General features: G+C 42.1%; 1 protein-coding gene across 1 annotated transcript in view; it reads right to left on the bottom strand.

Annotated features, from left to right (window-relative positions):
• The window catches only part of LOC146796559 (cytochrome P450 3A21-like), a 426,463-nt gene that overhangs the window by 280,074 nt on the left and 119,839 nt on the right, over positions 1-26,550 (bottom strand). Inside the window, exon 3 of the mRNA XM_085629195.1 lies at positions 23,737-23,789. Coding sequence (XP_085485321.1) covers positions 23,737-23,789 — 53 coding nt within the window. The remainder of the gene's footprint in view (positions 1-23,736; positions 23,790-26,550) is intronic.

Genomic DNA, 26,550 nt, shown 5'->3' with positions numbered 1-26,550 from the left:
CTATGTTGGCTGCAAGAGACCTGGGTAATAGATGAGTTTATGATCAATAAATATTCTCCAATTATAACCTCACCAAATATTCAAAGAGAGGGCTTGCAAGCAGTGATATAGCCAAATTACTCTCAGTGAAATATTTTTCGACTTATGCAGTCTTGCATCATCCTAGTGTTGCCTTTTATTGTCAAAACCTTAAACTTCACTGTCAGGTGACAAAATATTACTATTTAATGTTTATTTTCCACTGAAGTGTATATGTAGCCCTGTGTGGACAACAATTTGTAAATTAATTGCAAGTACAATTGAAAAAGAGCAAGCTCATTGCTCTTTAATTGGGGAGATTGTAATGCTTAAGTGTCCCACAGTTTTGGATGTGAACAGAAATATTGACTTGGAGAATGATAGATAACGGCATAATGAACCCCAGTTTTAGCAACCAAAGCAGGGGTGATGTTTACACTGGAAAGTTGTATTAGTTATTTATGATTCTATTTGGTCTATAACTCTGCAGACAAAAGCTATATAAAACCACAAAGTAAGGGAAAACCATGGAAGAGGGGGCCCAGAAGGAGAAATTATGAGAAAAAGTTGGTGAATGAGAGAAAGAGAGAGGTGGAGGAAGTAAATGTGAAAGGAAGGACATATGTAAAAAGGAAATTATGACAAGAAGGAAGCATCAAAAGGAGAAAGTATTGATGTAAAGGGTGAAAGGATTGATGGATGGATGGGCAAAGTAACCTGTGTATAGGAGGGTGAAAGAAAGAATGGATGGAATGATAAAGGTTGGATGAATATGTTGATGGTTAGGTGGATACCTGGATGGATGGAAGGATGAAATGATTGATGGAAGAAAAAGAATGGCTAGATGGATGAATGGTTGGAAGTGTGAGTGTAAGAATGGAAGAAAGACTAATGAGAAGATGGGTGGAATGATGAAAGGCTGTATGATGGAAATGTAGCAAGATGGATGAATGAAAGGATGGGGAGATAGATGGACAGAAGGAGGTATGATGGAACATCTTCGAGGATGGGTAAGGTTCCCTTACTTTCCTCACCCAATGACATTCAAGAATTGATCAAAATGGAGTGGTAGTAATTTTCTGGCTACTCTCTTGATGGAACATTTTGGTAGCTATGCTCCCACAGCATTGTAAAACTGATAAATGTGGGATAGATTTCCTAGAAAAAATGTGTGAGATGGGTTGCCTGACAATAAATGGTCCTTTAGAAGGGAACCAGCCTACTAAAGCAACCTGAAATTAATATATGATCATCAATTAAAAAAAAGTTTTGGGTCCTTCACCAAGGCCAATCCATTAGAGAATACTTTCAGTGATCACGCATTCTAAGTTAAAGCATTGAATAATAATGAGTGAGATATTATTAATGAATTTGAATTGTGAATGTCCAGGTTTGTAACCATAATTAGGCAACAAAGGTATATCCCCCCAAAAAAGAAAAGGGCAGCACAGGGATACAAAATACTGTTCATTGTCTGCTGAGATTAATGGTTTAAGTAGCAGTTTATGATATATTCATCAAGCTGATTCAGGTGGATACAACTCCAGAGGATGAAACATACCAGACATTATATCTCCCTAAGAAGAAGAAAGAAGAATGGCTGATCTACTTTGTCATGACTTGAATCGTGCTGCAAAGACAATAATTCACAAATTGTTTTTAGAAATATTAGCTTTGCTTGGTGGAGCCAAAGCAAAAAGGTCAGTTGTTTCAATACTCAAGCAGGACTGGATACATTATATTTCAGAATTATAGGCATTAAATAACACATAAGTACAGCCGTGAAATTCTTATGAACCAAATCCCTTATTTGATTATTTATCAATCTCACTCACAACGGCAAACCAGATTGTATTTTTATTCTAGAAGCCAGGTATTCAGGAGTGATTTGCAGGGCTCAAAAGAAATATTGTTTTTCCTGAACATTTATATTCAGAAATAGCTATTATGTTTTGTATCTCTATTACATTGTAATTCTTTCAATAAATATTTTTTAAATGAAAAGGATCCTGATTTAAGGGGCAATTTTAGTTGCTACTCTATTTCATCACTGATATAATGAGGGAGCCAGTCCAGGTTTTGGGACAGGAGTTCTATATTCCCTATTCAATAGAAGACTTTTGAAAGTTACCTATGAATTACAGGGAAATAATGCCTTTAGACACTGTGGAGAAGATGTAAACAGAGAGTATCTTCGTGCATCTTCTGGCCTGAGCCACACCAAAGCTATTGTCACCAGAGAACAGTCAGGCTTCAAACCAAATCTTTTAACCATAGAAAATGTTTGTATTCTAAAAAGATATGTTCAAACTTGGGGTGAACTATTCTATATAGCTTTTACTGATGTTTTTTACAGCATTTGACTGTGTCGATAAATCAATCCTTCGGGAAAACATTTACTGCGTTGAGATGGAGATATCATTAGGCTTCTGATATTAACAATCACCCCCCCCTTCCACTTGGTGTCAGGTGTCAATGGAAGCAGACCAAGTACTGTTCCTGCAGATGGGGTCACAGAAAGGTCTAAAGCAATGCTGTCTTTTATGTCCTCTAATATGCTAGCTATGCTTACATGATCTACCACAAATATTTTTGTACTAACATAGTTTTACTTCCCAGCTCCGAGTGCATTCTCTTCAAATTTTAATGTATGCAGATGACGCAATAGTTTTTTGACCTAACTCCACTAGGTCTCGAGCCTGGTCTGGACGAACTGTATGGAAATTAAGTCTCTGAAAGCAAACTTGTGCCTTTTAGAGGTAGAATGAAATCTGTCCCATTCATTTGGGTCCTGGGCCATTAAACAATTGAATCTGTTAAAATGTATGATTAACTAGCAAGAGTGTTCTCTATGATTTGAGTGGTAAACCTCATCTTAACTAACTGAGTGGAAAGGCTTTGGCCCATGGTCGAAGTTTAAGTTCCTTTAATAAATCATAAGGCAAAAAGCACTTTAAACATTCAATTCTTGTTTGTAAGGCTAAAATCCCTGCAACAATGATTTATACAGGACTGCAAAGAAGATATGCACTATATCATCAACCTTCCTAAAACAAACAGAAGGGGAAATACAGTTGCTCTTTGAGAATCCTCTGTTGAGGGCCAAGCACTAAGCCTGGAATCTGGATTGTTAAGCAACCATGTTTCGGTCTAAGCCACCGTGATTTGCTAAGGTTAGTGTTTGCCCCATTTTATGAAGGGATCACTGAGGTAGTTATGCTTAGGAGATCTTGGTTATTGTCATAAAAAACACAGCTCATTTCTTACGAATTTTAAAGGGTTTGGTAGGAGAGATAGGATTGTGAATGGAAGTGCTTTGCAGCCAGATTCATAAAAAAGTTACACTGAAGGTACAGGGCCTGCTCACTCCATGCTAATGTATCTGTGCAATAGTGCACTGGTTGTGATGACACTCAGCGTTGTTGAATCTAAGGGTTTGATGGTATTTCGGGGAGTTGAGTCAAAGAGCCTCGCAAATAGGGAATTCTATCTAATAGACCAAGCTCACAAAATTAGGTGGGGGAAGATCATCCCGGAGGATTTTTTAAACCAGCTGTATACGGAGGGCAAAGAAGACATTAAGCAGTGCCTTGATACTCACACTGAGCCCGATGCGGTAATAGAAGCATTCGAAAAGCTTTCAAAGCAGATTGCAACAAATCTAACTGGTAAAGGAAGACCAGGAGACATTAAGGGGGATAAATGGTTTAATACAGACTGCTCCAAAACCCATAAAGCCCTTATATAAGCCTAGGGATCAAGAATTAATCAAACCTTGTAGGAAAGCGCATAATCTAGCTTTAAAATCAAGGAACAACAACATACGGGAACAGGCATGGGAGGATCTAAATCAGGTTAGTGTCCTGGCAAATAGCTCAAAAGTTTGGAAGATTGTAAAGAGCCCCTTTTTTAAGAATAGTAATCTGTCGGGAACAGAGTGCGTTATTCCCGCCGATAGATGGGTCAGCCATTTTGAGCAGATTTACACTGAGGTGGTTTTAGAACAAACTGGCAGTCCCTGGGTACCCAGTACGGAGCCGCTCTCGCTATGTTTTAGGGTGGACGAAGTACAGAAAGCCCTTGTGGCTGACTCAGCCCGAAAAGCCCCAGGGCCCGATGGGGTTCCTGCGGATCTCTATAAGTCAGATCCAGGAACATGGGCAAAGATCTTAACGAGGGTTTTTAATGCTGCTACAAGGGTTGGCCCACCTGAGTCTTGGTCCACGGCGGTGATTCTACCTATTTACAAAAAGGGTGCCAGGGACGGTCCAGCATGCTACTGTCCGATCTCGCTATTAGACTCGGCAGCCAAAATAATGGGAAAGGTAATTTTAGATCGCCTAAGCAATTGGTTAGAAGAAATCAATGTGCTATCGGACTTGCAATTTGGTTTTAGAAAAGTAATGGGAACAGTGGACCAAAGCATGAATTTACTTATGATGACCAGCAAATATGCACTTGCCAAAAAAGGTCGTATATTTATGGCATTCATGGACTTAACGTCCGCTTTCGATAGAGGGAAAAGATCCAAACTATTGCCTTAACTGTTAGAAATAGGCATGGATGCTGACTTGGTGTCCTTTCTGCATTGGTCGCACCTTAATTTAACTGTCTCTGCTAGATATAATGAAAATGGCTCCCTAACAAAATCATAGAAGGTCAAGAGGGGAGTGAGGCAGGGATGTATCTTGGCTCCGGTTTTATTAACACTTTATATTAATAACCTAGGGGCTGTGTTATCCGACGCAAGTAAGGATACCCCAAGAGCAGTTTCTAATTCCATCCCTGCCTTCTTATATGCTAACAATGCAGTTTTACTTGCCAGGACACCAATAGGGCTGAAATTCTTATAAATACTATTATTGATTTTATGGTCGCAATCGACCTTTCTATCAATTTTTCAAAATCCCTTATAATGTTATCTGGTAATATAAAGCGTGAGAAGCGATCACTTATATATAAAGACGGGGATTTGACTAATGTTGCAACGTTTCCATACTTGGGTGTTCTATTTGATGAAAAGGGATCCCGGGTGAGTCAGCGAACACTCAAGAAAAATACTCTAGCAAGAGCAGCAGGAGCAACACTATATTTTTCCAGGAGATTAGGAAGCAAACCCTTATTACCATTATTGAAGGTTTACAACGAGAAATGCGTCCCTATGACAATGTATGGTTGTGAGGTCTGGGGCTACAAGGAGGTTAATGATCTGCAAGGAGCCGAAAATAAATATCTATGGAAACTTCTAGCAGTGCCTCCAAGAACCTCTGCCTTTATGGTGCAGGAAGAACTAAGGCAGGGTTACATCACAGATTGTATCGCAGTGGACCCCATAAAATGGTGGCTAAAAATATGGTCTAGACCCATACCCTGCCTAAATCAAATTATTTTAGCTGATTGCATGAAGCTAGACAGGGCCGCAGACATCCCCTGGTTAGGTTTTGTCTCACAACAGCTCACGGAATTAAGGCGCCCTGAGCTTTTAACCAACCTAGACAGCTGTAACTTGGAGAGGTGAAAGACATTAAAAGTCAATCTTTAACCAAGAGAAGGCTGGAAAGGGAAAATAGTGTACTTATCAAACCCACAATTAGCCATTATATGAGCCCTGGGTTTTAGATCAACACTTTTGGTCTATTATTAATAATTTGCACCATCGCTTTCTTTCAATTAGATTTAGGTTTAATTATATTCATTGGTGTCTTTCAGTCCATAAGGGTTTCTCTAAGGCCGGGACCCTCATGCCTTGTTCCTGTGATCATTTTTCGGACCAAGATTTGATGCACTTCTTGTTTTTCTGTGATTTTATAATGATTTACGGTCTAAATATATTTGACCTATTTCAAAAAATTGCCAGTTTGCACAAGTAAGACCTGCCTTGATATATCTGCAAATGCTATCATCACCCATGATATGTTATGGGGTTGCGAGCGTTTAAGCAGGTGCTGTACGCAGAAGAAAAAACTTGGATCAGCCATAGAAATGGGTTAAGTTTTGCAGTCCTGAATGAAGACATGCTTTAAACTTGCATGATGATCTTTTTTAACTTAGCATTGATTATTGCAAAACATTTATTTCTATTAAGGTATTTGCTGATACTATAGGTTTTATCACAATACATTATATATATATATATATATAAGGGCTAAGTAACCGTTTTTTAAAAATAATTATATATGTAAATGTAGCTCTGCTCCTTTTACCATGTATTTGTACTATATTTGTTGGTTACTTTATGTGTTAATGTACTTTTATGGCCATAATGAGGCTGAATCAAGTTTTATTGATGATGATGATGGTGTCGAAGGGGCCTATTTATCAGAGTAACGTTGTACTAAAAATGATGGAAATGGAATAGCTAGGTCCACCGAACAATCAGCCTGGAAAATTCTCACAGGGTCACAGAGAAAAGCTCACTGCTAGCACATGGGCTGACCACAGCATACCCAAACACAACACCAGTTGCTTCTAAGAATCTCCTTCTCGGATCTTAGCTGAGTGGGGTTATGAGAGCAACGGCAACAGGATAAGGTGAGCAGTATGCTATGTCTAATGGTGATGTAGTACAATATCTGGGCATAGAATAGCAGGATTCAGTGGACACAGACATCAGTCATACTTCTGTAAGATGTATAATTCACAGGTATCAAGGGACTTAAGGACAAGTGTGGATGGGGGGTCATAAATAAGGACACAGACAAAGCGTTGCTGGTGATCCCCAGGGGGATACCATGCAGTTACTGGAGGGGAAGGAAGATAGAGGTCAAGTAGCATTTTTCAGAGGCTGAGTGCTGTGGCAAATGAGGAACATAAGCTACATGACCTTGAGGAAACAGCAAAGAGTGAATGCAGTGGAACTTTTTTTTTTATAGTTCTCTGGGTACCATATAGAGGGAAATCTGGGAGACTCAGTTAGTGGCTATAAACAGTTGGGCGACCAAGACAGTGTTGTAATCTTACAGAAACATCTTGCCGTGCTAGATGAAATGTGAGATGCTCAGAGTCAGGAGGATGTTTTTGGCATGTGACGTGATTGAGAGTCAGATATTGGAATATCTCCTTAGAGTGCGCGTCCCCTTAATAATGACAGTGATGACACAAGGAGTGGTCTGTGTGTTAGGGAGAGCACCCTGTCTTCCTCTTTCTTTGTGCTAAGGCTTCTGGATCCTTATGTGCTTCCAGGGAGCAAGCTATTGAGAATGTTGCAACCCTTAGTGAGGAGCCTTATTGGCTTCAAGCATGGCATCATTTCCTAGCCATTTACCACAATGGCAATGGAGTTAGTCAGAGTAATGATTTGCCCACTGCAGTCTATAAAGTTTCACGTTCTTACAGAACACCCTTAGGCACTCTCAGATGTTTATGGGAGGCAGGTGGACCAGGATTTAAATACAGATTTCTGGTTGTTTGATGTAGATCTCAGATTTCCCAGAACTGACAAATTCCATGACCATTGCTCTATTCCCAATGCAGTTTACTGTATGCTGGTGCGGTGCCCAGATTTTCTGATGGAAGAGGGAGGATGCAGATCACCTAATAGAAGCAGAGTTTACTGAGACACCAAGTAGTAAGGATCCTGCTTTGCTACTCACATTAAACACTATTATCCGGCCAGTGAAGGAAAGGATACAAGCCTGGTAGGTTCATAAGAGAGAGTGTAGGTTCAGAACCGTTCAGCTAGAACACTTTTGATTTAGCCTCCTCACTTTTGCTTCCTTCTCTCCATTGGTGGCAAATTGTAGGACAAACAGCACAAGGTTGTAGTCTATCACCACAGGTGCAGGTCCATCCACTCCAAGGGCCTCATGTAGGTAGCCCAATACCGGTCGGTAACGGCCGATTTTCGGTAATTATACCGTTACCGACCGGTATTTAGGCTTTTGCAATGTAGGGGGCACATTACAGGATTCGATAATTTACCGAATCGGTAAAATTACCGAATCGGTAATTTTACCGATTCGGTAAATACCAAATCCTGTAATGATATGTAGGGGGAGTGTGTGGGTGTCGTGTGGAGTCGGTATTTACCACCAACTAATAGTTGGTGGTAAATGAAGAATGGCTGTGAAAAAGCATTTTTTTGCACGTAGAAGTGTGCAATGTGGCAGACATACATGCCCTTAGGGCATGTATGTGTGCCACATGTGCACACATGCAGGAATCAGGGGTGCAACAGGGTGTCAATGTGACACCCTGCCACCCTTGATTGTGTTCCCCCCATTACCGAATCGGTATTTACCGATTCGGTAATGAGGCATACCTTCCCATTGATTCAATCAATGGGAAGGTATGCCTCATTACCGAATCGGTAAATACCGATTCGGTAATTACCGAATTTCTACGAATCGGTAGTTTTTACCGCAGGAATACCTACATAGCATTTACCACTTCATAAATACCGAATCGGTATGATTCGGTATTTATGAAGTGGTAAATGCCAGGCCACCTACATGAGGCCCCTAGTGTTCAATTCTTCTCCAGCTGCAATTAATTTCCTATGTGTTAACATAGCACCCTCTACATCATTCAACAATATTCCTTCTCCCAACTATATTCACGCATCGTGGCAAGTCTAGTGAACCATAATGACTTGCATTTGTGTGATAATTTTTCTGATCTTAAGTTATAGAGAAACATAGGGCCCTGAAGAAAATATCAGTCTCGATAGACACACAGATAAGGAGGGGCCAATGGCTTCTCAAAGTCTTCAAGTTCCAGTAGTCTGGTGGCAGATCAAAGAGGTTGGGGGTAATTTAAATAGACAACACAATTCAATGAAAGAATAAAATTGATGAACATTCATACCTATAAATGGAAAAAAATAATTTATGGGATAAAAGGAAAGGAGTTGCGCCTAGAATCAATGAAGCAGAAAGAAGAGAAAACTGAAAGAAGACTAGATATGAAAACGTTAAATTAGTAACAAACTGGCGAAGTACCACCTTTCAATAATGAAGAATGTTGACTGGAGCCAACCACTCTAGTCAATGCATCCCAAGTAGTATATTAGTGCTGAGGGTGACGGTGTCTCCAAAAGGAACACAATTTCTGGTAAAGATGTAAATCTACCAAATGTTACAGCCTTCTGATGGAGTCCTGCTCTCAAACATCCTAATCAGATACTGATGGCTGGATTTTGACCAGCCATCAGTTGATCGTGGTCCAGTGTATATCTCTAAGTGTAAGTGTAAGATCTACACCCAGGTAAATCAATGTGATCAGTACATCTAGTAGGATATATTGTTGTGTCCTCACCCACAGGTACCACCCGTGGCCTGCTTCATAATCGGACTCCATCCTACTCACCTAGTGTGGGTAGGCGGGCTCGTAGCATTTGGAAGTGGAGCGCTTGATCTAAATGTCAGGGATTGCATTTTAAAATTGCCTGAAGAATCCTATTAAATTCTTTAATGGGTTGCTCCTTTGACAAGGTTAAAACAAAGCTAAGTTATGAGGGTATATTGACCCCCTACATCTGTGGTCTACATGTTTCAGCTGTTTTAAATACCCTCTGGGTCAGTCGTCTTTTTTCAGGACCATTAGTTGGGATTATCCCTGTATCTAAAGTTAGCCTATTGCACCTTATATTGTCAGCTTTCATACAGTAATGTGGTAAGAAACATGCATGCAACTGACACAGACCATGTATTTGGACTCTTTCCTTCGTTATGGTCAAGAATGGCCTATATTTCGTATAGTCTACTAGGATTATTAGGTAGGACCGTCCTTGTAGTCAAACTTTCATCAAAGGACTGCATCCGCGTCCTCACCTAACTTGTGGCCTGTAACCCTGGATGTTCATCTTACACTTAGTAAATATATACACTGGACCATGCAGCAATCTCACGGACAATATTTTTGTTCAGAAAGCAAGTGTAACCCTCCCTAATGGTATATATGAATACAGTTTTGGGAGGCAGAGTGTTCCAACCCAGCTACATGCCTCTCACTCCTCTAAGTGCTGACATGGATTTTGACTGAGTCAGAGATCTACAGATATGGTGTTGGGTTCTGAGTTTAGAATTCTGTATAAAGCCAGCATGACAACTGTGACAAAGCACATTAAAAGGGAAGGCATAATGTTTTGAAAGGGAGAGACAGCTGCTCGCGTTGCCGGCCCTGCAGGTTGAGTAGAGGACTTCTGCAATAAACTTGGCAACTTGTGGTGATTCAAGACTTTTCAGAGGCAACAAGTTGGTCTACAAGGCTTGCATGGCTTTCCTACCGGCCGGGCAGGCGATTTCCAGCCTGTTTGTCCCTGCCAGCTGTAGAGCAGTAGGAGTTAAAGGCCCTGGTCTTCCTGAGTGCTGTGCCATCTGGGATCTATGTCCCTGTGAGGAGCAAGGCTCCACCCTCTGCAGCATTGAAGTTTCACTGATTTTCCTGCCATTAGGGGCTGGGGTGGTGCACCGTGGATGTCAACGCTCCTCGGAGAAGTGTTCCTGACGTGTGGAGTCCCTGCCGGATGGCCTCTGTGAAGGATCTCGCCAGCGGCGTCAGCATGATCCCATAATCACATGCTTAAGATAGCACCCTAAAAGGATTGACTATACAGGTGGCAATAGCGTGATTGCTTGGGAGTATGAGCGATACTAGCACTTGTCAATATGGAGTTGTTTATCAATATAGAACACTCCTGGCATGTTCTGGCTCATTATCGATGCTGATGTCTCAGTGTGTATGATCTTGTGGTACACGCACACCTGTAAGTACTATGTAAATTCATCTGGTTCGCCGACCATCTGTAACGTGCACCCCCTAAGCTTTTTGATAACTCTAGTGTGAGTTACAGCAGTGATACGAACACCATACTTCTAAGACCTGCATTCATTCTCACAATACCCACACCATATTTCTACAACCTGCATTCATTTTGGCAAATCATGACTGCATGCTTTAACGGTGATATGCACACCTTGCTTCTACTATCTGCATGTATCTGAATTGGTGGTAACAACAGTCTGTGTGCACATACATTGCTGACACCCATATTCATAGATAGTGTAATTGCGTCTGTTGTTTCCTAAGTGTGCTTTCCTTGTTGTTCATTTGTATTATCATCAGCACATTGAGAGGCAGCTAACTGTTAGTAATTGTCGCTGTGGTTATTTTACATCATCTGAAGTAATATTCCATTTCTATTCCTGTCTGGTATCTCAAAACAAGATGTAACAAAGGGCCAGGTGTATCAAAGGATTTTACGCATTATCTCTCAATAGGAAAATGTGTTCATACATATGGCCCAAAGTGTAGTACCACCACCTCCTTTCTTGTCATCACCGTGATATCCAGTGTGGATTAGGACCCATGGTTTGAAGGGTTTGAGGCCTATTTAGAGGCTATTGAGGGGGACGTTTTTACACAGAAAAAGAAGTTGTCATTAATAAGTCACTCCGGGGCACAGAAGGGAGGAAGGTACTAAAACCTTTACCTGTTGCTGTTGTTAAGGGCGAGGGTGCTGCTGTGGATAATTATGCCTCCACTATTAAAATGATGGATACTCAATCAAGAAAAAACACAACCTCATAATGGAAAGGCATACACTGTACATGAGAAAACAACCTCCGGGTGAACCGGTGGAGAGTTTTGTGAGTGATCTCACATTGTTGGCGTCAACATGTGATTACAAAACTTTAGAGGACGAGGTGATAAGGGATCAACTGGTAGAAAACATTGATAGTAAGAAAATTCAGGAGAAGTTGTTAACAACTGAGAACTTAACTTTGGAGAAATGGGTGGAAATAGCCAGGAATGTGGATACTACTGCAGTGTATTTGGAACAAATGGCTTTAGAGACACAAGTGCACACTGAAGTCTCTGAGAATGTATTGAAGAGAGGGGGAAGGAAAGTAGATGCAAAACAGAAGTCATTAGAGTGCTGCAGATGTGGCAGCAGAAAGCATTTAGGCAATGGGCCCTCTTGTCTCGCAGTGAACAAAAATTGCGCCAAATGCAAAAGAAAGGGGCATTTTGCCAGAGTGTGCAAATCCAAATCGGCTAGCACTAGACCCCAACCCAAGAAAAGTCTCTCAGCTGAGGGCAACCGTGAAGTGAATGCAAAGTCTGAATCTGATGAGGGGAACGTTGTAATGATGATAGGCGATTCTGTAGAAGAATGCCAGACAAAGGAGATCAAGATGACGGGTGTGAGTAGAAAGTGGACCCAAGTGCCATTAAAAGACTGTTTTCGCTAATTGGAATTTCTGGATTCTGGTTCATTTTTCACCCATATTGGTCCAGATGACTGGAGGAAATTTGACAATGTCACGTTTAGTAAATCTCAGTTCATACCAATAGCATCTGTTGGCAAATAGGCAGAGGTTTTGAGGGTATTTGATGGCACACTGAATTTCAAAGGGGACCTTTCTCCAGCCACTGTTTATGTAGCTAAATATGGATTTGATTGTATGGTTGGTAGGAGAAAAGGAATTTGGGCCTTATTTTAGACCCAAACAAGTCATGTTGAAGGACGAGTGCATTTCTGTATGGAAAGTTGACAAAGGAGGGTGGGAAACCTCTTTTCCTGAAGTGTTTAGTGAGAAAGTTGGAAAAGTGAAGGGTTTTACCCATGGTATAATTTGAAAAGCTGGAGCAAGACCGGTTGTCCATAAACCTATACGGGTGCTCCTTACAATGAGCATGGAATTGGAACAGGAATTGGATTTCTTATGTCAGCAAAGAATTATTGAGCTCATAGAAAGCCCAGAATGGTTGTTGCCAGTGGTGTTGGCCAGGAAAGGCAATGGGTCTTTGAGAATGGGCATAGATCTAAGGGATTTGAACAAGAGAATATGGATAGATAAACAACCTTTGTCCAACATCACAGAAATGTGGAGTTCGTTGAAGGAGGCTAGAGTTTTCAGAACATTAGACATTTCATCTCCGTATAACCACATCACCTTGCAGAAGGAGAGTCTTGGTACCCATGGTGGGGCATATAGATTTAGAAGAATGATTTCGGTTTGGAATCAGCATAGTCAGTTTTCCAGAAAGTGGTGGAGGCTATATTTAAAGGAGTTCCCAATGTGAAGGGCTTCCAAGACGACATTTTGCTGTTTGGGAAAGATTTAGAGACCCATGACAAGATGCTAAGGTGGATTTTGCGTATCTTGAAAGAGAGAAGTGTTACTTTTAAGGCAAATAAATGTAGGCTTTCTGTGGAGTCGTTGGATTATCTTGGCTACAAGTTGTCTGCCCAAGGGGCGAAGCCAAAGGAGAGTCGTATTAGAGCAATCAAAGAGTCTTCTATACCAGAAAATAGAGATCAATTATGGTTGTTTATTCGAATGCTAGAGTTCTATGCGGTTTAATTCCCAACTGCAGTGGGAAGACCCATTTTATGACGTCCCTCATAAAGAAAAATCAAAAGTTTGTTTGGAGTGAAGACTTGAGCATGGAATTTGATGCCATCAAATGTGAACTGGTGAATGCTATTCCTATCAAGCCATTTAATACATGTGATTTGTCAGTTAGTAGTGACCGATGCTAGTCAGCATGTCTTAGGTTCTGTCTTGTTGCAGATAAGGGAAGGTAGAGGAGGGATTTGCCTTGTAGGCTCTCTGAGGTGAAGAATCAATGTATTTGGTGATTGAACATAAAGCATAAAGCTCTAGCTTGCTGGTGGGTTGTGGCATACATTAGTCAGTATGTGTGGGGAACAGAGTGTACCATCCATATGGACCACATGGCATTAGTCAATTTGTTTACTATAAATGGGGCCAGTCACACTAGGCCTCGCATCGCCAAATCGCACTATTGCCTGCAAGAATTTCAGTTCCAGTTAGACTATATACCCAGTGCGAAGAATGCTTTCACTGACTGTCTGTCCAGACTGCCACTCAAAAATGAAGGGGTGGTAAAGGATCTGGATGATGATTTCTGTATTGTTGCAGCATTGGTGGATTTTGATGAGCAGAAGAGGAATGGAAGGCAGCTGTGCATTTGCTTTCAAGCATGTGTTCTTTGAGTTGAGTGTAAAGGAGGGAGTAGTAAGAAGAACATATTTGCTGGTTGTCCCACATGGCTTGCCGAGCAAAGTGCTGGGTGTGGCACATGATGGACATGTGAGGATGAGAGCCGTGAAAAGGTGGATTAGTGAAACATTTGGTGGCTTGGGGTGGACAGATGTGTGAAGCACTATGTGAGAGGATGCGAGGCTTGTGAGGTGAGTGACAAAACACAGGTAACTTTTCCCAGTCCAGTGGAAGCTATACCTGTTCCAGAGGAGCCCTAGTATAAATTGAATTTGGATGTTATAGGGCCAATGTATATGTTTAATGAGCCGTATAGTTACGGTGTGGTGCTGATGGACAATGGGACACGATGGCCCGAAGTGCAGTTTGTGAGATTGGCTAATACTGAGGAGGTGATGTCGTGTTTACAGCCCTTGTTTGTAAGAGAGGTTGCCCCTGTGGAGCTCATCACTGACAACAGGGTGCAATTTGTGTTAAAGAAGTTCCAGAAATGTATGTCACACTGGGTAATAAAACACGTAACAACAGAGTTATCAAGGACAACATTCAGTTGTCTGGGGCTAATGGTCTGGATTGGAGAAGAGAGCTCAAATATTTGATGCAAGCTATTTGCACGACACTAATGCCACCACAAATGTGTCACCATTAGCGATATTAAAGGGTCGGTTGGCTGAGACCAAGCTAGTTAGGCCCTGGATATATTATTTAATGGTGTCTGAAGAGAAATGTAAGCAAGTGAAAGACATGTGTGAGAAGTCTCAAGGGAATATATGAGCAAGGTGGCAGTGAAAGGGAGACAACAGGTGGATTTCAAAGTTGGAGATTGGGTCAACGTGAAACTGCCTGACATAATATATAAGGGGCAGTCAAAGTTTTCCAACCCAAAGGAAATAGTGTATGTAAACGATCAGGAAGTTAAGCTAAGTGATGGAAAGTGGTGGAACAAAGAGAAACTGTCCATACAAAGAGGGGTGGGAGACCCTCTTACCAACCAGAAAAAGTCTTCATCCATGGGTGTGGGTGCCTGCAGTCTGAGATTGGAAGAGGAGAGAAGACCACCTGCAAAGTTCAAGGATTATGTCTAAGCATACGAGTAAATATTTTTAATGACTTCTGAATGGTGAAATTTTCTTTTTAAATAAAGTTTAGCTGTGATTAAGTATTTTGGATTCTAAAGGGTGGTGTACTATATTCAAGTTAGTTTTGTCTCCACCTTACTTGTCATTTAGGCATAAATATTTATTTTATTCTTTTATTTGCTTTTGGGCAGGAATTCCTTTTACTTCTGTTATTTTTTTGGTTTACATGAGAAGAGATGTATTGGACTCTGAGTTTAGAACTCTGTACAATGCCACCATGACAACTGTAACAAAGCACACAGAATGTGAAGGCGTGATGTTTTGAAAGGGAGCGGCAGGTGCTCGCCGTTGCCAGCCCTGCCAGTTGTGTAGAGGACTTCTGCAATAAATGTTAGCAATTTACTCATGTCTTGTGGTGATTCAAGACTTTTCACATAGTCATGTTGATGTGAAAAGTTCTTGGCAGGTTGTAGGAAAGTGGCTCTGTATATACTATTCCCAAATAGGTACAGTGTGTACAGAGTGCACAGTCCCCCAGAGGTTTGGCAGAGACTAAAGTTAGATATAACCTTACTCTCTTAAGTGGTAGCTTGGTCGAGCAGTAAGGCAGTATCAGAGGACAGTGTAATGCATTTGTTGTACACACTCAGTCAGCAAATGGTCTCACGCACTCAAGAACTGAATCTGGGCCAATGGTTTTCGTATAAAAATATGTAGTTGTTTTATTTTAGAACCAACAATAGGCATCAAAATATACTTTCTCAGGTTGAGAGGCTTTAGATAAATACTTTTCAATAGGCAATAGACTGTGGATGCAATAGATCTAGTTGTTGCAATAGGCAACACAATTTCAAACATAATTATACATTGAACTCAATGGGAATTGCAATAGATTACTTTTTGGATTACTTTTTTTTACCACAAGACTGGATCCTAGATTCAGTCCTGGGGCATTTCCTGTAAACCGTTGAGTAAGAGCGTTTTGGGTACAGTAGTGATTTTTAAGGAGCATTATTGTATTTTAAAAGTTGACACTTGGAAACTTTTTCAGCAAAAATCACCAATGTTATCCTATGGGAGGAAATTCACATAGCAGTTAAGTGGGGTTATAGTTACTTTTTCTAACTCAGTGTTGGATCCTGGATCCAGCACTGGGACACCTCCTGTAAACAGTTGAAAGAATGTGTTTTTGTTATACAGGCGATTTTTAACGAATATCTGTAAGTTTGCAAAATCGACACTTAGAAACTTTTTCAGCAAAAATCAGGCAATGTTATCCTATGGAAGGAAATTCAAGTTACAGGTAATGTATGTTCTCGTTACTTTTGTAATCCAGTGCTGGGCTCCTAGGTTCAGCACAGGGACATCTATCTAAAACAGGTAAGTAATTAAGTTTTCACAGATGGTGCGATTTTTAAAGAATATTTGTAGTTTGCAAAAATCGACACAGAAGAAATTTCACAGAAAAACAGTCAATGGTTTCCTATGGAAGAAAATTGGGTTAGCGGTAAGTATGGTTGTAATTACTTTTCAGGGTCAGTGCTGGGAACCAAGATCTAGCAGTGGAATCTCTCCTGATAGCAGGTGAGTATTTTCGTTTTCGTTACTCGGTTGATTTTAGGTGACTATTTTAAAATTTAGAAACTCCACACTTAGAAGTGAAACCAGTCAATGTTACCCTATGGAAGAAAAGAGAGTTATCGGCTTATGGGTAAGTACTCGACTGGCAGAGTTAAGGTTCTGGGCATAGACTCAGGGGTCTCCCAGGGTCAGGTCAGGACAGTTGTTACACCCTCAGCGGCACAGGGGCAGCCGGGTCAGAGTGAGTTAGGCCCAATGTTATCCTATGGGAGGCAGGGGGCCCTTGGTTGGTGGCTGCTGGCTAGCAGGCCACGCGGCTGTGGGAGCTGGGCTCCTGGTCACTTGCTCAGGACAAATGGGGAAGTAGAGTAGAGTAGAGATTGCACTGCCAGGGGCACTCGGGCGGCTGGGTGCAGGGTGCTTTTGAGCCCGTCGGGCGCTCAATGGATTGCAATGGAGAAGCTCAAAAACGAACAAAGGCTGCAAGCTCGGGGACGAAGATTCTTCAGGTGTGACCACCACTTCGAGAGGTAAGTTGGGTAGCTGGAGGATAGGTAGGCACCCACGAGCTGGGCTCAGGGGACCGCAGGGCGCCGGGTGCAGGGGTGCCTTTTGGTGTCGGAAAATCTTACCCTCGGCTGGTCGCGGTTGGAGAGGTCCCTGGTTCTGAGGTTGCAGGAGTCGTCAGGAGCATCAAGGTGGGTCCTTGGGTGCTGGATTTGGGGTCACAGTCACCGGGTGAACGTCCTCGGGGTCTTTGTTCACTCCAGCACAGACCAGGCTTGGCGGGTGCAGAGTGCGCAAGGTTCGCGGTTCCTGGCTGATGCCAGGGGTCAGTTATTTGGTTTGAGCAGTGCCACTGCTTGTGGGAGTCCCAGTTGCTTAGAGTCACAAGGTAGCCAGGTCCTTCAGGGTTTGTGAGGTTGCTGGCCACTGGAGATGCTGGAGTTTAGCAGGAGCAGGTTCGAGGGTCGACAGGCCGGTAGGGCTGGGGCCAAAGCAGTTGGTGTCTTCCTCTTGTGAGCAGCTGCACGGCAGGTCTTCTTGTCTCTTGATCTTCTTTGCTGTTTTGGAATCTGGATCTAAGGAAGGAAGGTTCAGGGTGCCCCTAAATACTGAAGTTACAGGTGGGTAAAGGGCAGGGACCAATGGGTCCCTGCCCTGGGGTGGGTACACCCCCTATCCTGCCACTCTCCTGTTGGAGGGGGGCAGTATCCTAGTCCTGATTAGGCAGGGCTTCCCATCTGCAAGATGGCGAGAGCCCGGAGATGTGCTTCACCTCGCCTCCCCCACCTGAGGGGTGGGGTTGGCAGAGGCTGGCACACCCCCTTTCCTTCCTTGGGGTTTCCGGCCAGTCTTCCCGCCAGAGTGGGGGTCAGAACCGGTAGGGGCCAGTTGCTGAGTACAGCAAGTGGCCTGGAGAAGCTCACAAAGGCGACATGCCTTTGAAGCTTCCCCTGCCCATCCTGGGGGAGGAGACCTAGCTCCTCCCCCAGGATGTGCATTGTTGCAGGCCCAGGAGAGCGGATGGCTCTCTACCCAGGGGTCCAGCAACTTGTCTGCTGTGTGGCAGCCTAGGCAGCCCCTCAGACAAGACATGGATTGTAGGTTAGGTTCAGGGAGCATCTCTAAGATGCCCTCTGTCGTGCATTGTACATTAAATCCCACACTGGCATCAGTGCGGGTTTAACATGCTGAGAAGTTTGATACCAAACTTCTCAGTCTTCAGTGGAGCCATCATAGAGCTGTGGAGTTCGTGTTGATGATCTCCCAGCACCATATACTCTTAAATGGCAGCACTGCACTTACAGTGCCCAGGAATTGACCTGGGTACTGTAGGGGCACAGGGCTCATGCACCTGTACCCACACCACTGGCATAGGGCACCCAGCTAGAGGGGTGGCTGATGTATGCCAGGGCAGTGTGTGTTGTGGGCATGGCACACAGGGAGGTGTGACATGTCGACTCTCTGTTTAGTTCTGCACCCAGACACTCAGCCTGCAAAGGCAGTGTGTGTGTGTGTGTAAGGGTACAGGGTCTCTAAGGGTGGCACAATAAGTGCTGCAGCCCTTAGGGGCCTTCTCTGGTCACAGTGCCCTGGGTACCTATGGTGCCATTTACCAGGGGCTGACCTGTGGCCAGAGATGCCAATTGGGTTTAGGCTGTCATGCAGTTTTAGGGAAGGAACACAGGCCCTCGTTACCTGATTAGCAGGAGCCCAGGGGAAACTCAGTCAAAGTACATCAGCAATTCAGCAAAAATAAAGTGGGGGCATACCATGCAAGAAAGATGGCACTTTCTCACACAGGTGGCCAAAGACTGATTGTCCATTCTTTAGAAGTAAACACTGCCAAGCTTTTAGAGTTGGAGATCCCAGATAAAGAGAGCTTGGGCGTAGAAGTATTTTCACAATGTGCTGTCTCTGCAGAGCACTTAAATGGTCAAGATCCCAATAGAGCAGCATAAACCTGAGGAAGCACAGTGCAGTGAAACAACTGTTTATGTACATCCATGTTTAGAGGCTCATATTAACTTCTGATGCCCTGGTAAACAAGCACTGCCAATGAAAATCTTTTTGGCATTTATATCCTTATAGAAATTTACATAAGCTGCACATAAAACACAAAACAGGTGGCAAATGATATGCAGCAGCAGATGCTTATTGCTGCTGCCTTTGATCTACTTGTGAATTTGTGTGTTTGTTTGTGTGTGTGTGTGTGTGCATGTGTGTGTGTGTGAGAGAGAGAGAGAGAGACAGACAGAGAGACAGAGAGAGAGAGGGGAGAAAGACAGAGAGAGAGAGAGAGAGAGAGAGTGGGGAGAAAGAGAGAGAGATAGAGAAAGAGAGAGTAAACAGACAGAGAGAGAGACAGAGAGAGAGAGGGAATAACCACACACTGCTGCCACCCGTGCTGTAACCATCCTTTCTGTTGGGATGCTTGCACTGTTGCTGCACATGCTGTGAATTTATTTTGTTGGTGAATTTAGGTGAACATTATTGTACTGGGTGCAAGGGAGAGCCCCACGGGGCTCAATGGGGAGCTTGACGCGATGAGGGAGGGAGAGGTGCTGTATGCAAGTGCAGCACAGGATGCAGGCTTCACTTGTACATAAAGAACATGTACAGCACATGAAGCAGCAGTGCAGAACACACACACACACAAAACAGGTATCATAAGGCATTAGTTTTGTGTGCTTCTCTCAAATACATGCAACAGTAGTTCATTCGGAAGCATAAGATTCTATCAAACAGAATCATTTCAGCAAAGTCAACCATGCACAGTATGGATGTGAGGCACAGAATACAAGGGGGTGTGCAGCGTGAAATGTGAAACACATGAAACACGTGGGCACAGAGTATAATGGGCTCACAAGAGGTGATGGGCTTGTGACATACATACAAACCAGGTGACTCTGGCAGAGGATTTTGCCACAGAATTTGCTGTGTAGTAGAATCATGTTAGGCTGAGCTCAGCTTGGGGAATATTCTACTCACCAACACTGAATCCACTTGACAGGACTAGGCAGCTCTTCCATCTGCTATCAGGTATAGTTGATGGGCTCACTGAGATGGACAAGCACAGGCAGCCAGACTCTCTATGCTAATGTCATCAAAGTGGGCTCAGAACAAATTATCAATGGACAAAAGCTTACTTAGACAAACCATGACAAGAGTACCACCCAATAAATCGGGGCAAGTACAGGCAGTCAGCATCTATGTGCTGATATCACTGAAAAGGGTCCAATAGTCAAAAAACAACTGAAAATAGCTTCTCTAGCTATGGCTCTGCTAACTGGGCCAAGTCCAACCCTTGACTCTCAGGGTAGCGAGGGCGAGACATCATGGGTTCCTAAGTTAGGAAGTGGGCCGGGGTAGAGCTCAGAACTCAACAATTAAGCAACACACATAATAAAGTATTATCCAGTCCAGTGCTAGTATTTTAAGTAAGCAAAGGTAATTTTGTCACATAGCATTACTTAATACTACACAGCGCAATTAGGGGTTTGCAATACAGTGTTAAAATTCTGTTCCAATCTAGGTGTTACAACCGTCTGCACTCACTCTGCAGATGTACTTCCCCCTTGTATGTGATCTCTGGCATCTAATGTGAGACACGGTGCTGGCTAGGCTCAAGTGCAGTCACTCCTTCCCCCCAATGCATACATCGGCCATCACCTCAGTACACTTCATTTAGTGCAATTTTATCATTGAAAGCGTCTTAGCTTGTGTTGAAGCTTCAGCCCACTTCAGAGTCTCTACTCCACATGCATTTCTTAAGCCTCTCAGTTACCTGCTTTCAGCAGTTGGAGACATAGAGGGTGCTGGACAGACACATACAGTGGTCCCACTCTGCCACCAGCTTTGAAGCTGTCAGGACCACTGGGTCACCTTCATTGGGAAAGTGGAGACTTTGGGGTTCTTGGTGTGGCTGCATTCTCCAGCAGCTTCATATCTTCACCAGTTGCAGCCTCCCTAAGTAGAGGACTGGAGGGAAGCTGTCTCGGCAGGGGTTGCCTCCAAGCTGATCTTAGTTCTGCAGATAATAAAAATGGTTTGGATTCATTCTATTTTAAATTCCATGTTCAGATGGATCTCTGAACACATTCTTTGTGCAATGTGATGGTCCTCACAAGATATTGCAAAGGGACTGGCTCTAAGCAGAAAACCCCAAACCATGGGCATAAGGAAGTGTGAGTTCTCTGTACATGGCTGCCTTCAACTTCATGAAGCAATATTCAGGAAAGTGTGTGCCCTGCCTAGTAACATCCTCATCTTGAACAACAGAAAGTGCAGTCCCATCTTTCATCCCTACCATCGGCTGGATGGCAGTGAACTATGAACTAATGAGCAATCCTTTGCTAATAAGGCCCTCATGAATATATAGAAGTAGCCCTGTCTCCATCCTACTCACTTTAGTGTCTGGTGTTCCACCCTCCAGGCACAGAAATACAGGCAGTACATTTCCACTCTCTGGGGAAGCTATCCTCCCCCTCCATCTAGTGCCACGCTACAAATTCACTGTACAAATAAACACACAACATACACACAGAATGTCAATACAATTTTCTGAATTTCTCATGAAAGAGGAACAGAGGACAGAGAGGTCAGTAGATGGCCATCTCACTGTCACAGAAAATTAATCTGACCACACTACAAATTCACAAAACATGGTATGAAGTCACCAATGTTCGAAGCTATATATAATCAGGGCAAGGACAGTTGTCCTTTGCCTGATCTGAGGGCTTGTTTGGTGTGTCTCGCTTTAGGTCACACAACAGATCCTTGATCTCACATTGTCAGGGACAGACCTTGGCCTCAGCCTCTGTGCACACACTAGATAAGTGTGACACAATCAGCAAAAGAAAAGGCAGGGTACCAGTTTCCTATGCGAGTATGCACTCAGAGCAGGTGTACTTGCCTATTTACCATGTAAGAAACATTTCCGTTCTACAGTTCCCCTCCCAAAATCAATCCAATATCACCAAACATTGTCAACGCTAGTAATGTTACAAAACCAATAAAGGTATCCCTCTGCCTAGTCAAAAAAGCTAGGGGGCGCTTCACATATAGACACCACCTCTGCATGAGATGGAAAAAGGAAAAAATATCCCTGACCCACTCTAATAGTGGCATGCTTTATCATCAGGTTCATCATGACCCCTAAAAGCCAGGATGGGCTTAACGGTATTCCAGGGAATTCTTTGAATATTATTGTGTGCAGGAGAAGCTACATGTAAATAAAAGTCTGATCCACACCCTAGCTACCCCTTTATCAGTGGGGTGGATGGACACAGTATAAAAGAATTAATAATAGGGGTCGATGAAGAATGTAATGTTCCTATGACCCTCGTAGCACCAACATGTTTCTGCCCTACTCTAATGGACAAAAAATGGTTCAGGGCATTCGTCAGGCGAGCTTGTTTTGCTATCCCTGCCCCAATGACATCCTGTGAATGTCTTTTCACTGTGGCATAGACATAAAAATATGGCTTGCAAAGTGAGTATTGTACTCGCCTGATCAATGGTGTACAAGTATTTTTCAGGTGCCGTGGGGGGTGGAGGCAGGTTTGGCCCTGTAGTCAGACTATCTTTTAGGGTCCCTAACCATCCGTGCACGTACTTGGTTCCGCTCATGCCCGACTTACAGTACCACGGGTACCATTGATCAGGCGAGTGCAATACTCCCTTTGTGTGCCATATATTTATGTACATAGGTGTGCAGAGGTGGTGTCTTTCTGTGAAGCACACCTGAGCTTTTTTGACTAGGCAGAAGGATACCCTTGTTGGTTTTGTAACTTTAGTTTTGGGGGAAAGTTTCCCTTTTCTTTGTTTGTGTAACAGAATGATCTCCCTTCCTTCTTGTAGGTTGGTGCCCTGACATCCCATACCATTGTCTTGAAGGCAATGCTAGCAATGTCACATGTTTTCACCTACCAAATTGGTAGTGAGCACCTTGATGCCAAATGTCTGGCCTAAGTTGCTGTTCCTAAGGGACAAAATATGTTTAATTTTGGAAGTTATCTCATCCTAATGCGTGATTCAAGATTTTCCAACACTTTACGACTTTGTTAATAAATATTCAACCTTCTATGAGAGTATTACATAGACATTTATGACAAGCAACATTACAGGTATCTTTATAAAAAATGCTGTGATTTTCACAACTGAAGAAATTATTGATTGCCTGACACTTTGCTTTCAAGAGTGTTCCACTTTTCATATATGTGGATTGCTGTTCATGTAGTCCTATAAAAGACCATTTCAAGATAGTTATTTAATTCTGAGAATTAAACCAGTCTGTCTACGGTTCATTAATCTCTATTCAAGAATATCAGCCACTGGCAAAGCAGATGACATACTCATTGAATGAAGGGACCAAATATGAGACTTCTATTACATATATTACCCCTGACTCAGTATATACCATGACAATACATTTTAACCCTGTGGTGTTGCCACACCGCCAAAATATTAAAAGGGACTGAGAAAAACAGATTTCATAGACCAATATCTAGGACGCTATATCAAATAACGGTGAATAAAAATTGTAATGCCCGAAGAATAAACAAGCAGCTTAAACTTACCCCCAGACTTTTCCATATTTTTTAAAACACTCCATGTCAAACTCCAATATACCCTAAAAAGGAAGACACGTCAGGTGGTTAATGACAAAAGTGTTAGAGAAATAAATACACAATAGTTACTTACGATTTAAATAATGTTGATCTAAAAAATGCAGTACACACATTTCCAGCATTCCCCTTTCAATTACGACTTACGTTTTTATTAATTTGCAGTAAACCAAGCCATCAACCAAAAATCTAATTAACAAATGGTCAAATGCAGCTTTGTGGTCGGTAATTGGGAAAAGGAGCGTATTTGCATGGTGATAATTAAACTCAAGTACAAACTCAAGTACAAACAGTGGAAAGTCTAAAAGCAACTAATCAGAGGAGTGACAATAGCTTTCGATCACAACCCCCTTCTGCGGCCAAGAATATCATTAATAGGGCTGCCTATTAACAAATATGGGCAACTATGTTTTTCCAAAGGCAAGAAATCAAATAATTCTCATAAAGGTGGTAGGTCCTCCAAATTAGCACTGTCCATTGACCTAGATGTTAAGTTGTTCCACTCACATTGATCATCTACAAATTTTAACTGAAAGAAAAAAGCCTTTGTGGTAAGTTATGTAAATTAAAATGTATTTCTCTTTTTCAGTACGAAGACATTTTGATAGCTGTAACAGGGCAAATATATATTAAAATTGTTAAATATGATACAGACCAAACCATTATTAACGCCAGTCATTGCGAAAGGGTATAATTCCTGGAGGCCAAATTCGGCCCACAGGAAAAATGCTCTAGGGGTAGTCTCTCCAAAACAAGAATACCCTTTGTATCTTACACCTTTCTTCGCATTTCCACGATGTGGGCATATAAATATAACCTGAATATAATGTACCCTATCCAGCTTATTTACAACCACCTTAAATTAATGCTCTTTCTCCACATCTAACTACATGCATGATTCAGCACCTTTGCTGGTTCAAGTCTGAATAATGCTTCTATAGAGAACCACTTAACAAATGTGTCCTTGTGTAACGAAACTGGTGCTCATGTAAAACACTCTGATACCTGATACTTTCGGATCAAGTTTGCACCATATAAAACTCCCCCCCCAAAAAATACTTAAACACATCAATTATATCTCAGAGGTAATTGATACATTATGATGACAGAACGAGTGATTAGGCTGGTGACACCTGGACCAGCTTGAATTGTACTGGTAAGGTTCTTGAATAAACAATTTACCCCCATACACAAGAATGATTATGAAATAAGAGACCATACTCATGTATGTCTTTCAAATCAAATATGTGCACATTAAATATTGCAGACTTGTATAGACATATAGCAAACTGAGAAGATGACATCTCCCTTAAGCTCCTTCAGAATAATGATTTTGTGTGTCTGCAGGAATACAGGCACATCTCTGATTTGACATTTAAAGGTTACACTGTCTTCGGCATTAGAGCTGTACCCTCAACCCATGAACGCCCTAAAGGTGGACTCATTACAGTGTGAAGACCACTAGTGGTGCACTGGTCCTAGTTTAGTTCCCTTTTATAACAATGTTCTCATTTCGAGAGCAAACAACATCAAGATGTTATTTTTTATCATTTCTTTTATTAAATGTAGGTCTCACTCCCACCAAAGGAACATGCGATCCCCTTGCATGTAAGCTTATTATCTTCATAATATGTACACCTTCCTACTGTGTTCACAGGTGATTTCAACTGGTTTTTATTTGAGACTGAAAACTATGATGTTAGTTTCTATGTCTGCAGCATTCTATTTGGCTTCGCACCTCTGTGTTTCATTATTCCAGAAGTAATCCCAATGGCAAAGAGCTCTACTTTGAGCTTATGAGTGTGGAAATGAGATCACTGAAAGACAGATTCCCGCTGGATCCACCTCTGGACTTCACCCATATATCTCTCTGTGGTCCCTGAGCATTCTTTGACTGTACTTGTGTCTATGGCTGGTTCTCTGACCAAGTCTATGATTGTACATTCATTCATAGCTTTGATAGCAAGCATTTTCTTATAGCACCTTGTTTTCTCTTGGATGAAAGGGCCTGTAATAGTTAAAAACAAACCCTGTTCTATTTGTGGCATCCGAACCAATGGTGCCATAAAGAGGACTCAAGCTTATTTGGATAACATTCTAATCTGGTCAAACAGTATAGATAACACCTTTACAAGATCAATGTTGTTGACAAGCTTTTAGTTTGGGGATGTTTGTAATAATGTCCCTGCAGTTGCTTGTATAGTGACAAGCCCACTTTTCCCAGAGTAGTTCTACATTTTATCCCTCTCCTAAATCCTGGTTTAAAGGTGACAGCATTTAAAGTAAAAAGGTCTTCTATTTGCACTTTGTGTATTAAACACACTTGCCAACACACAAGATACCATAATGATTGCTAAAAAGATGTATAAGAGTATTGTCAAATACACCAAAATAGGACGAACAAGAACGGGAATATTTTTCTTGACATATCTTCCAAGATGACTCAGCGAAAGTCATTCACCCTAATTGTGACATAGGTGAAAAAGACTAGCACACCTCAGTCAATGACATCCACCCAATGTTAAATTAAGTTCCTTGTGACCTGCTTGAATGGTGGACTACCTTGTTTTCAGAGATTCAACTGGTTATCAGGTTTCTTTTTTTGTAATCTTTATTTACATTAATGTAATCACAAGTTACAATCATGTCCATCTCAACGGCTAAAGATTTTATTCGGCCATGTGCTGATCAGGTAGTACAAATTAATAAAGTTACAGTCTATTGTTGTTTCATTCTAACAGGGATGACAGAGGAGACTTTAGACTA

Source organism: Triturus cristatus, chromosome 10 (genome assembly GCF_964204655.1).
Source record: "Triturus cristatus chromosome 10, aTriCri1.1, whole genome shotgun sequence".
In the NCBI taxonomy this organism is placed as follows: Eukaryota; Metazoa; Chordata; class Amphibia; order Caudata; family Salamandridae; genus Triturus; species Triturus cristatus.
Note: the sequence above shows the minus strand (reverse complement) of the source record. Positions and strands in the feature narration are given on the sequence as shown.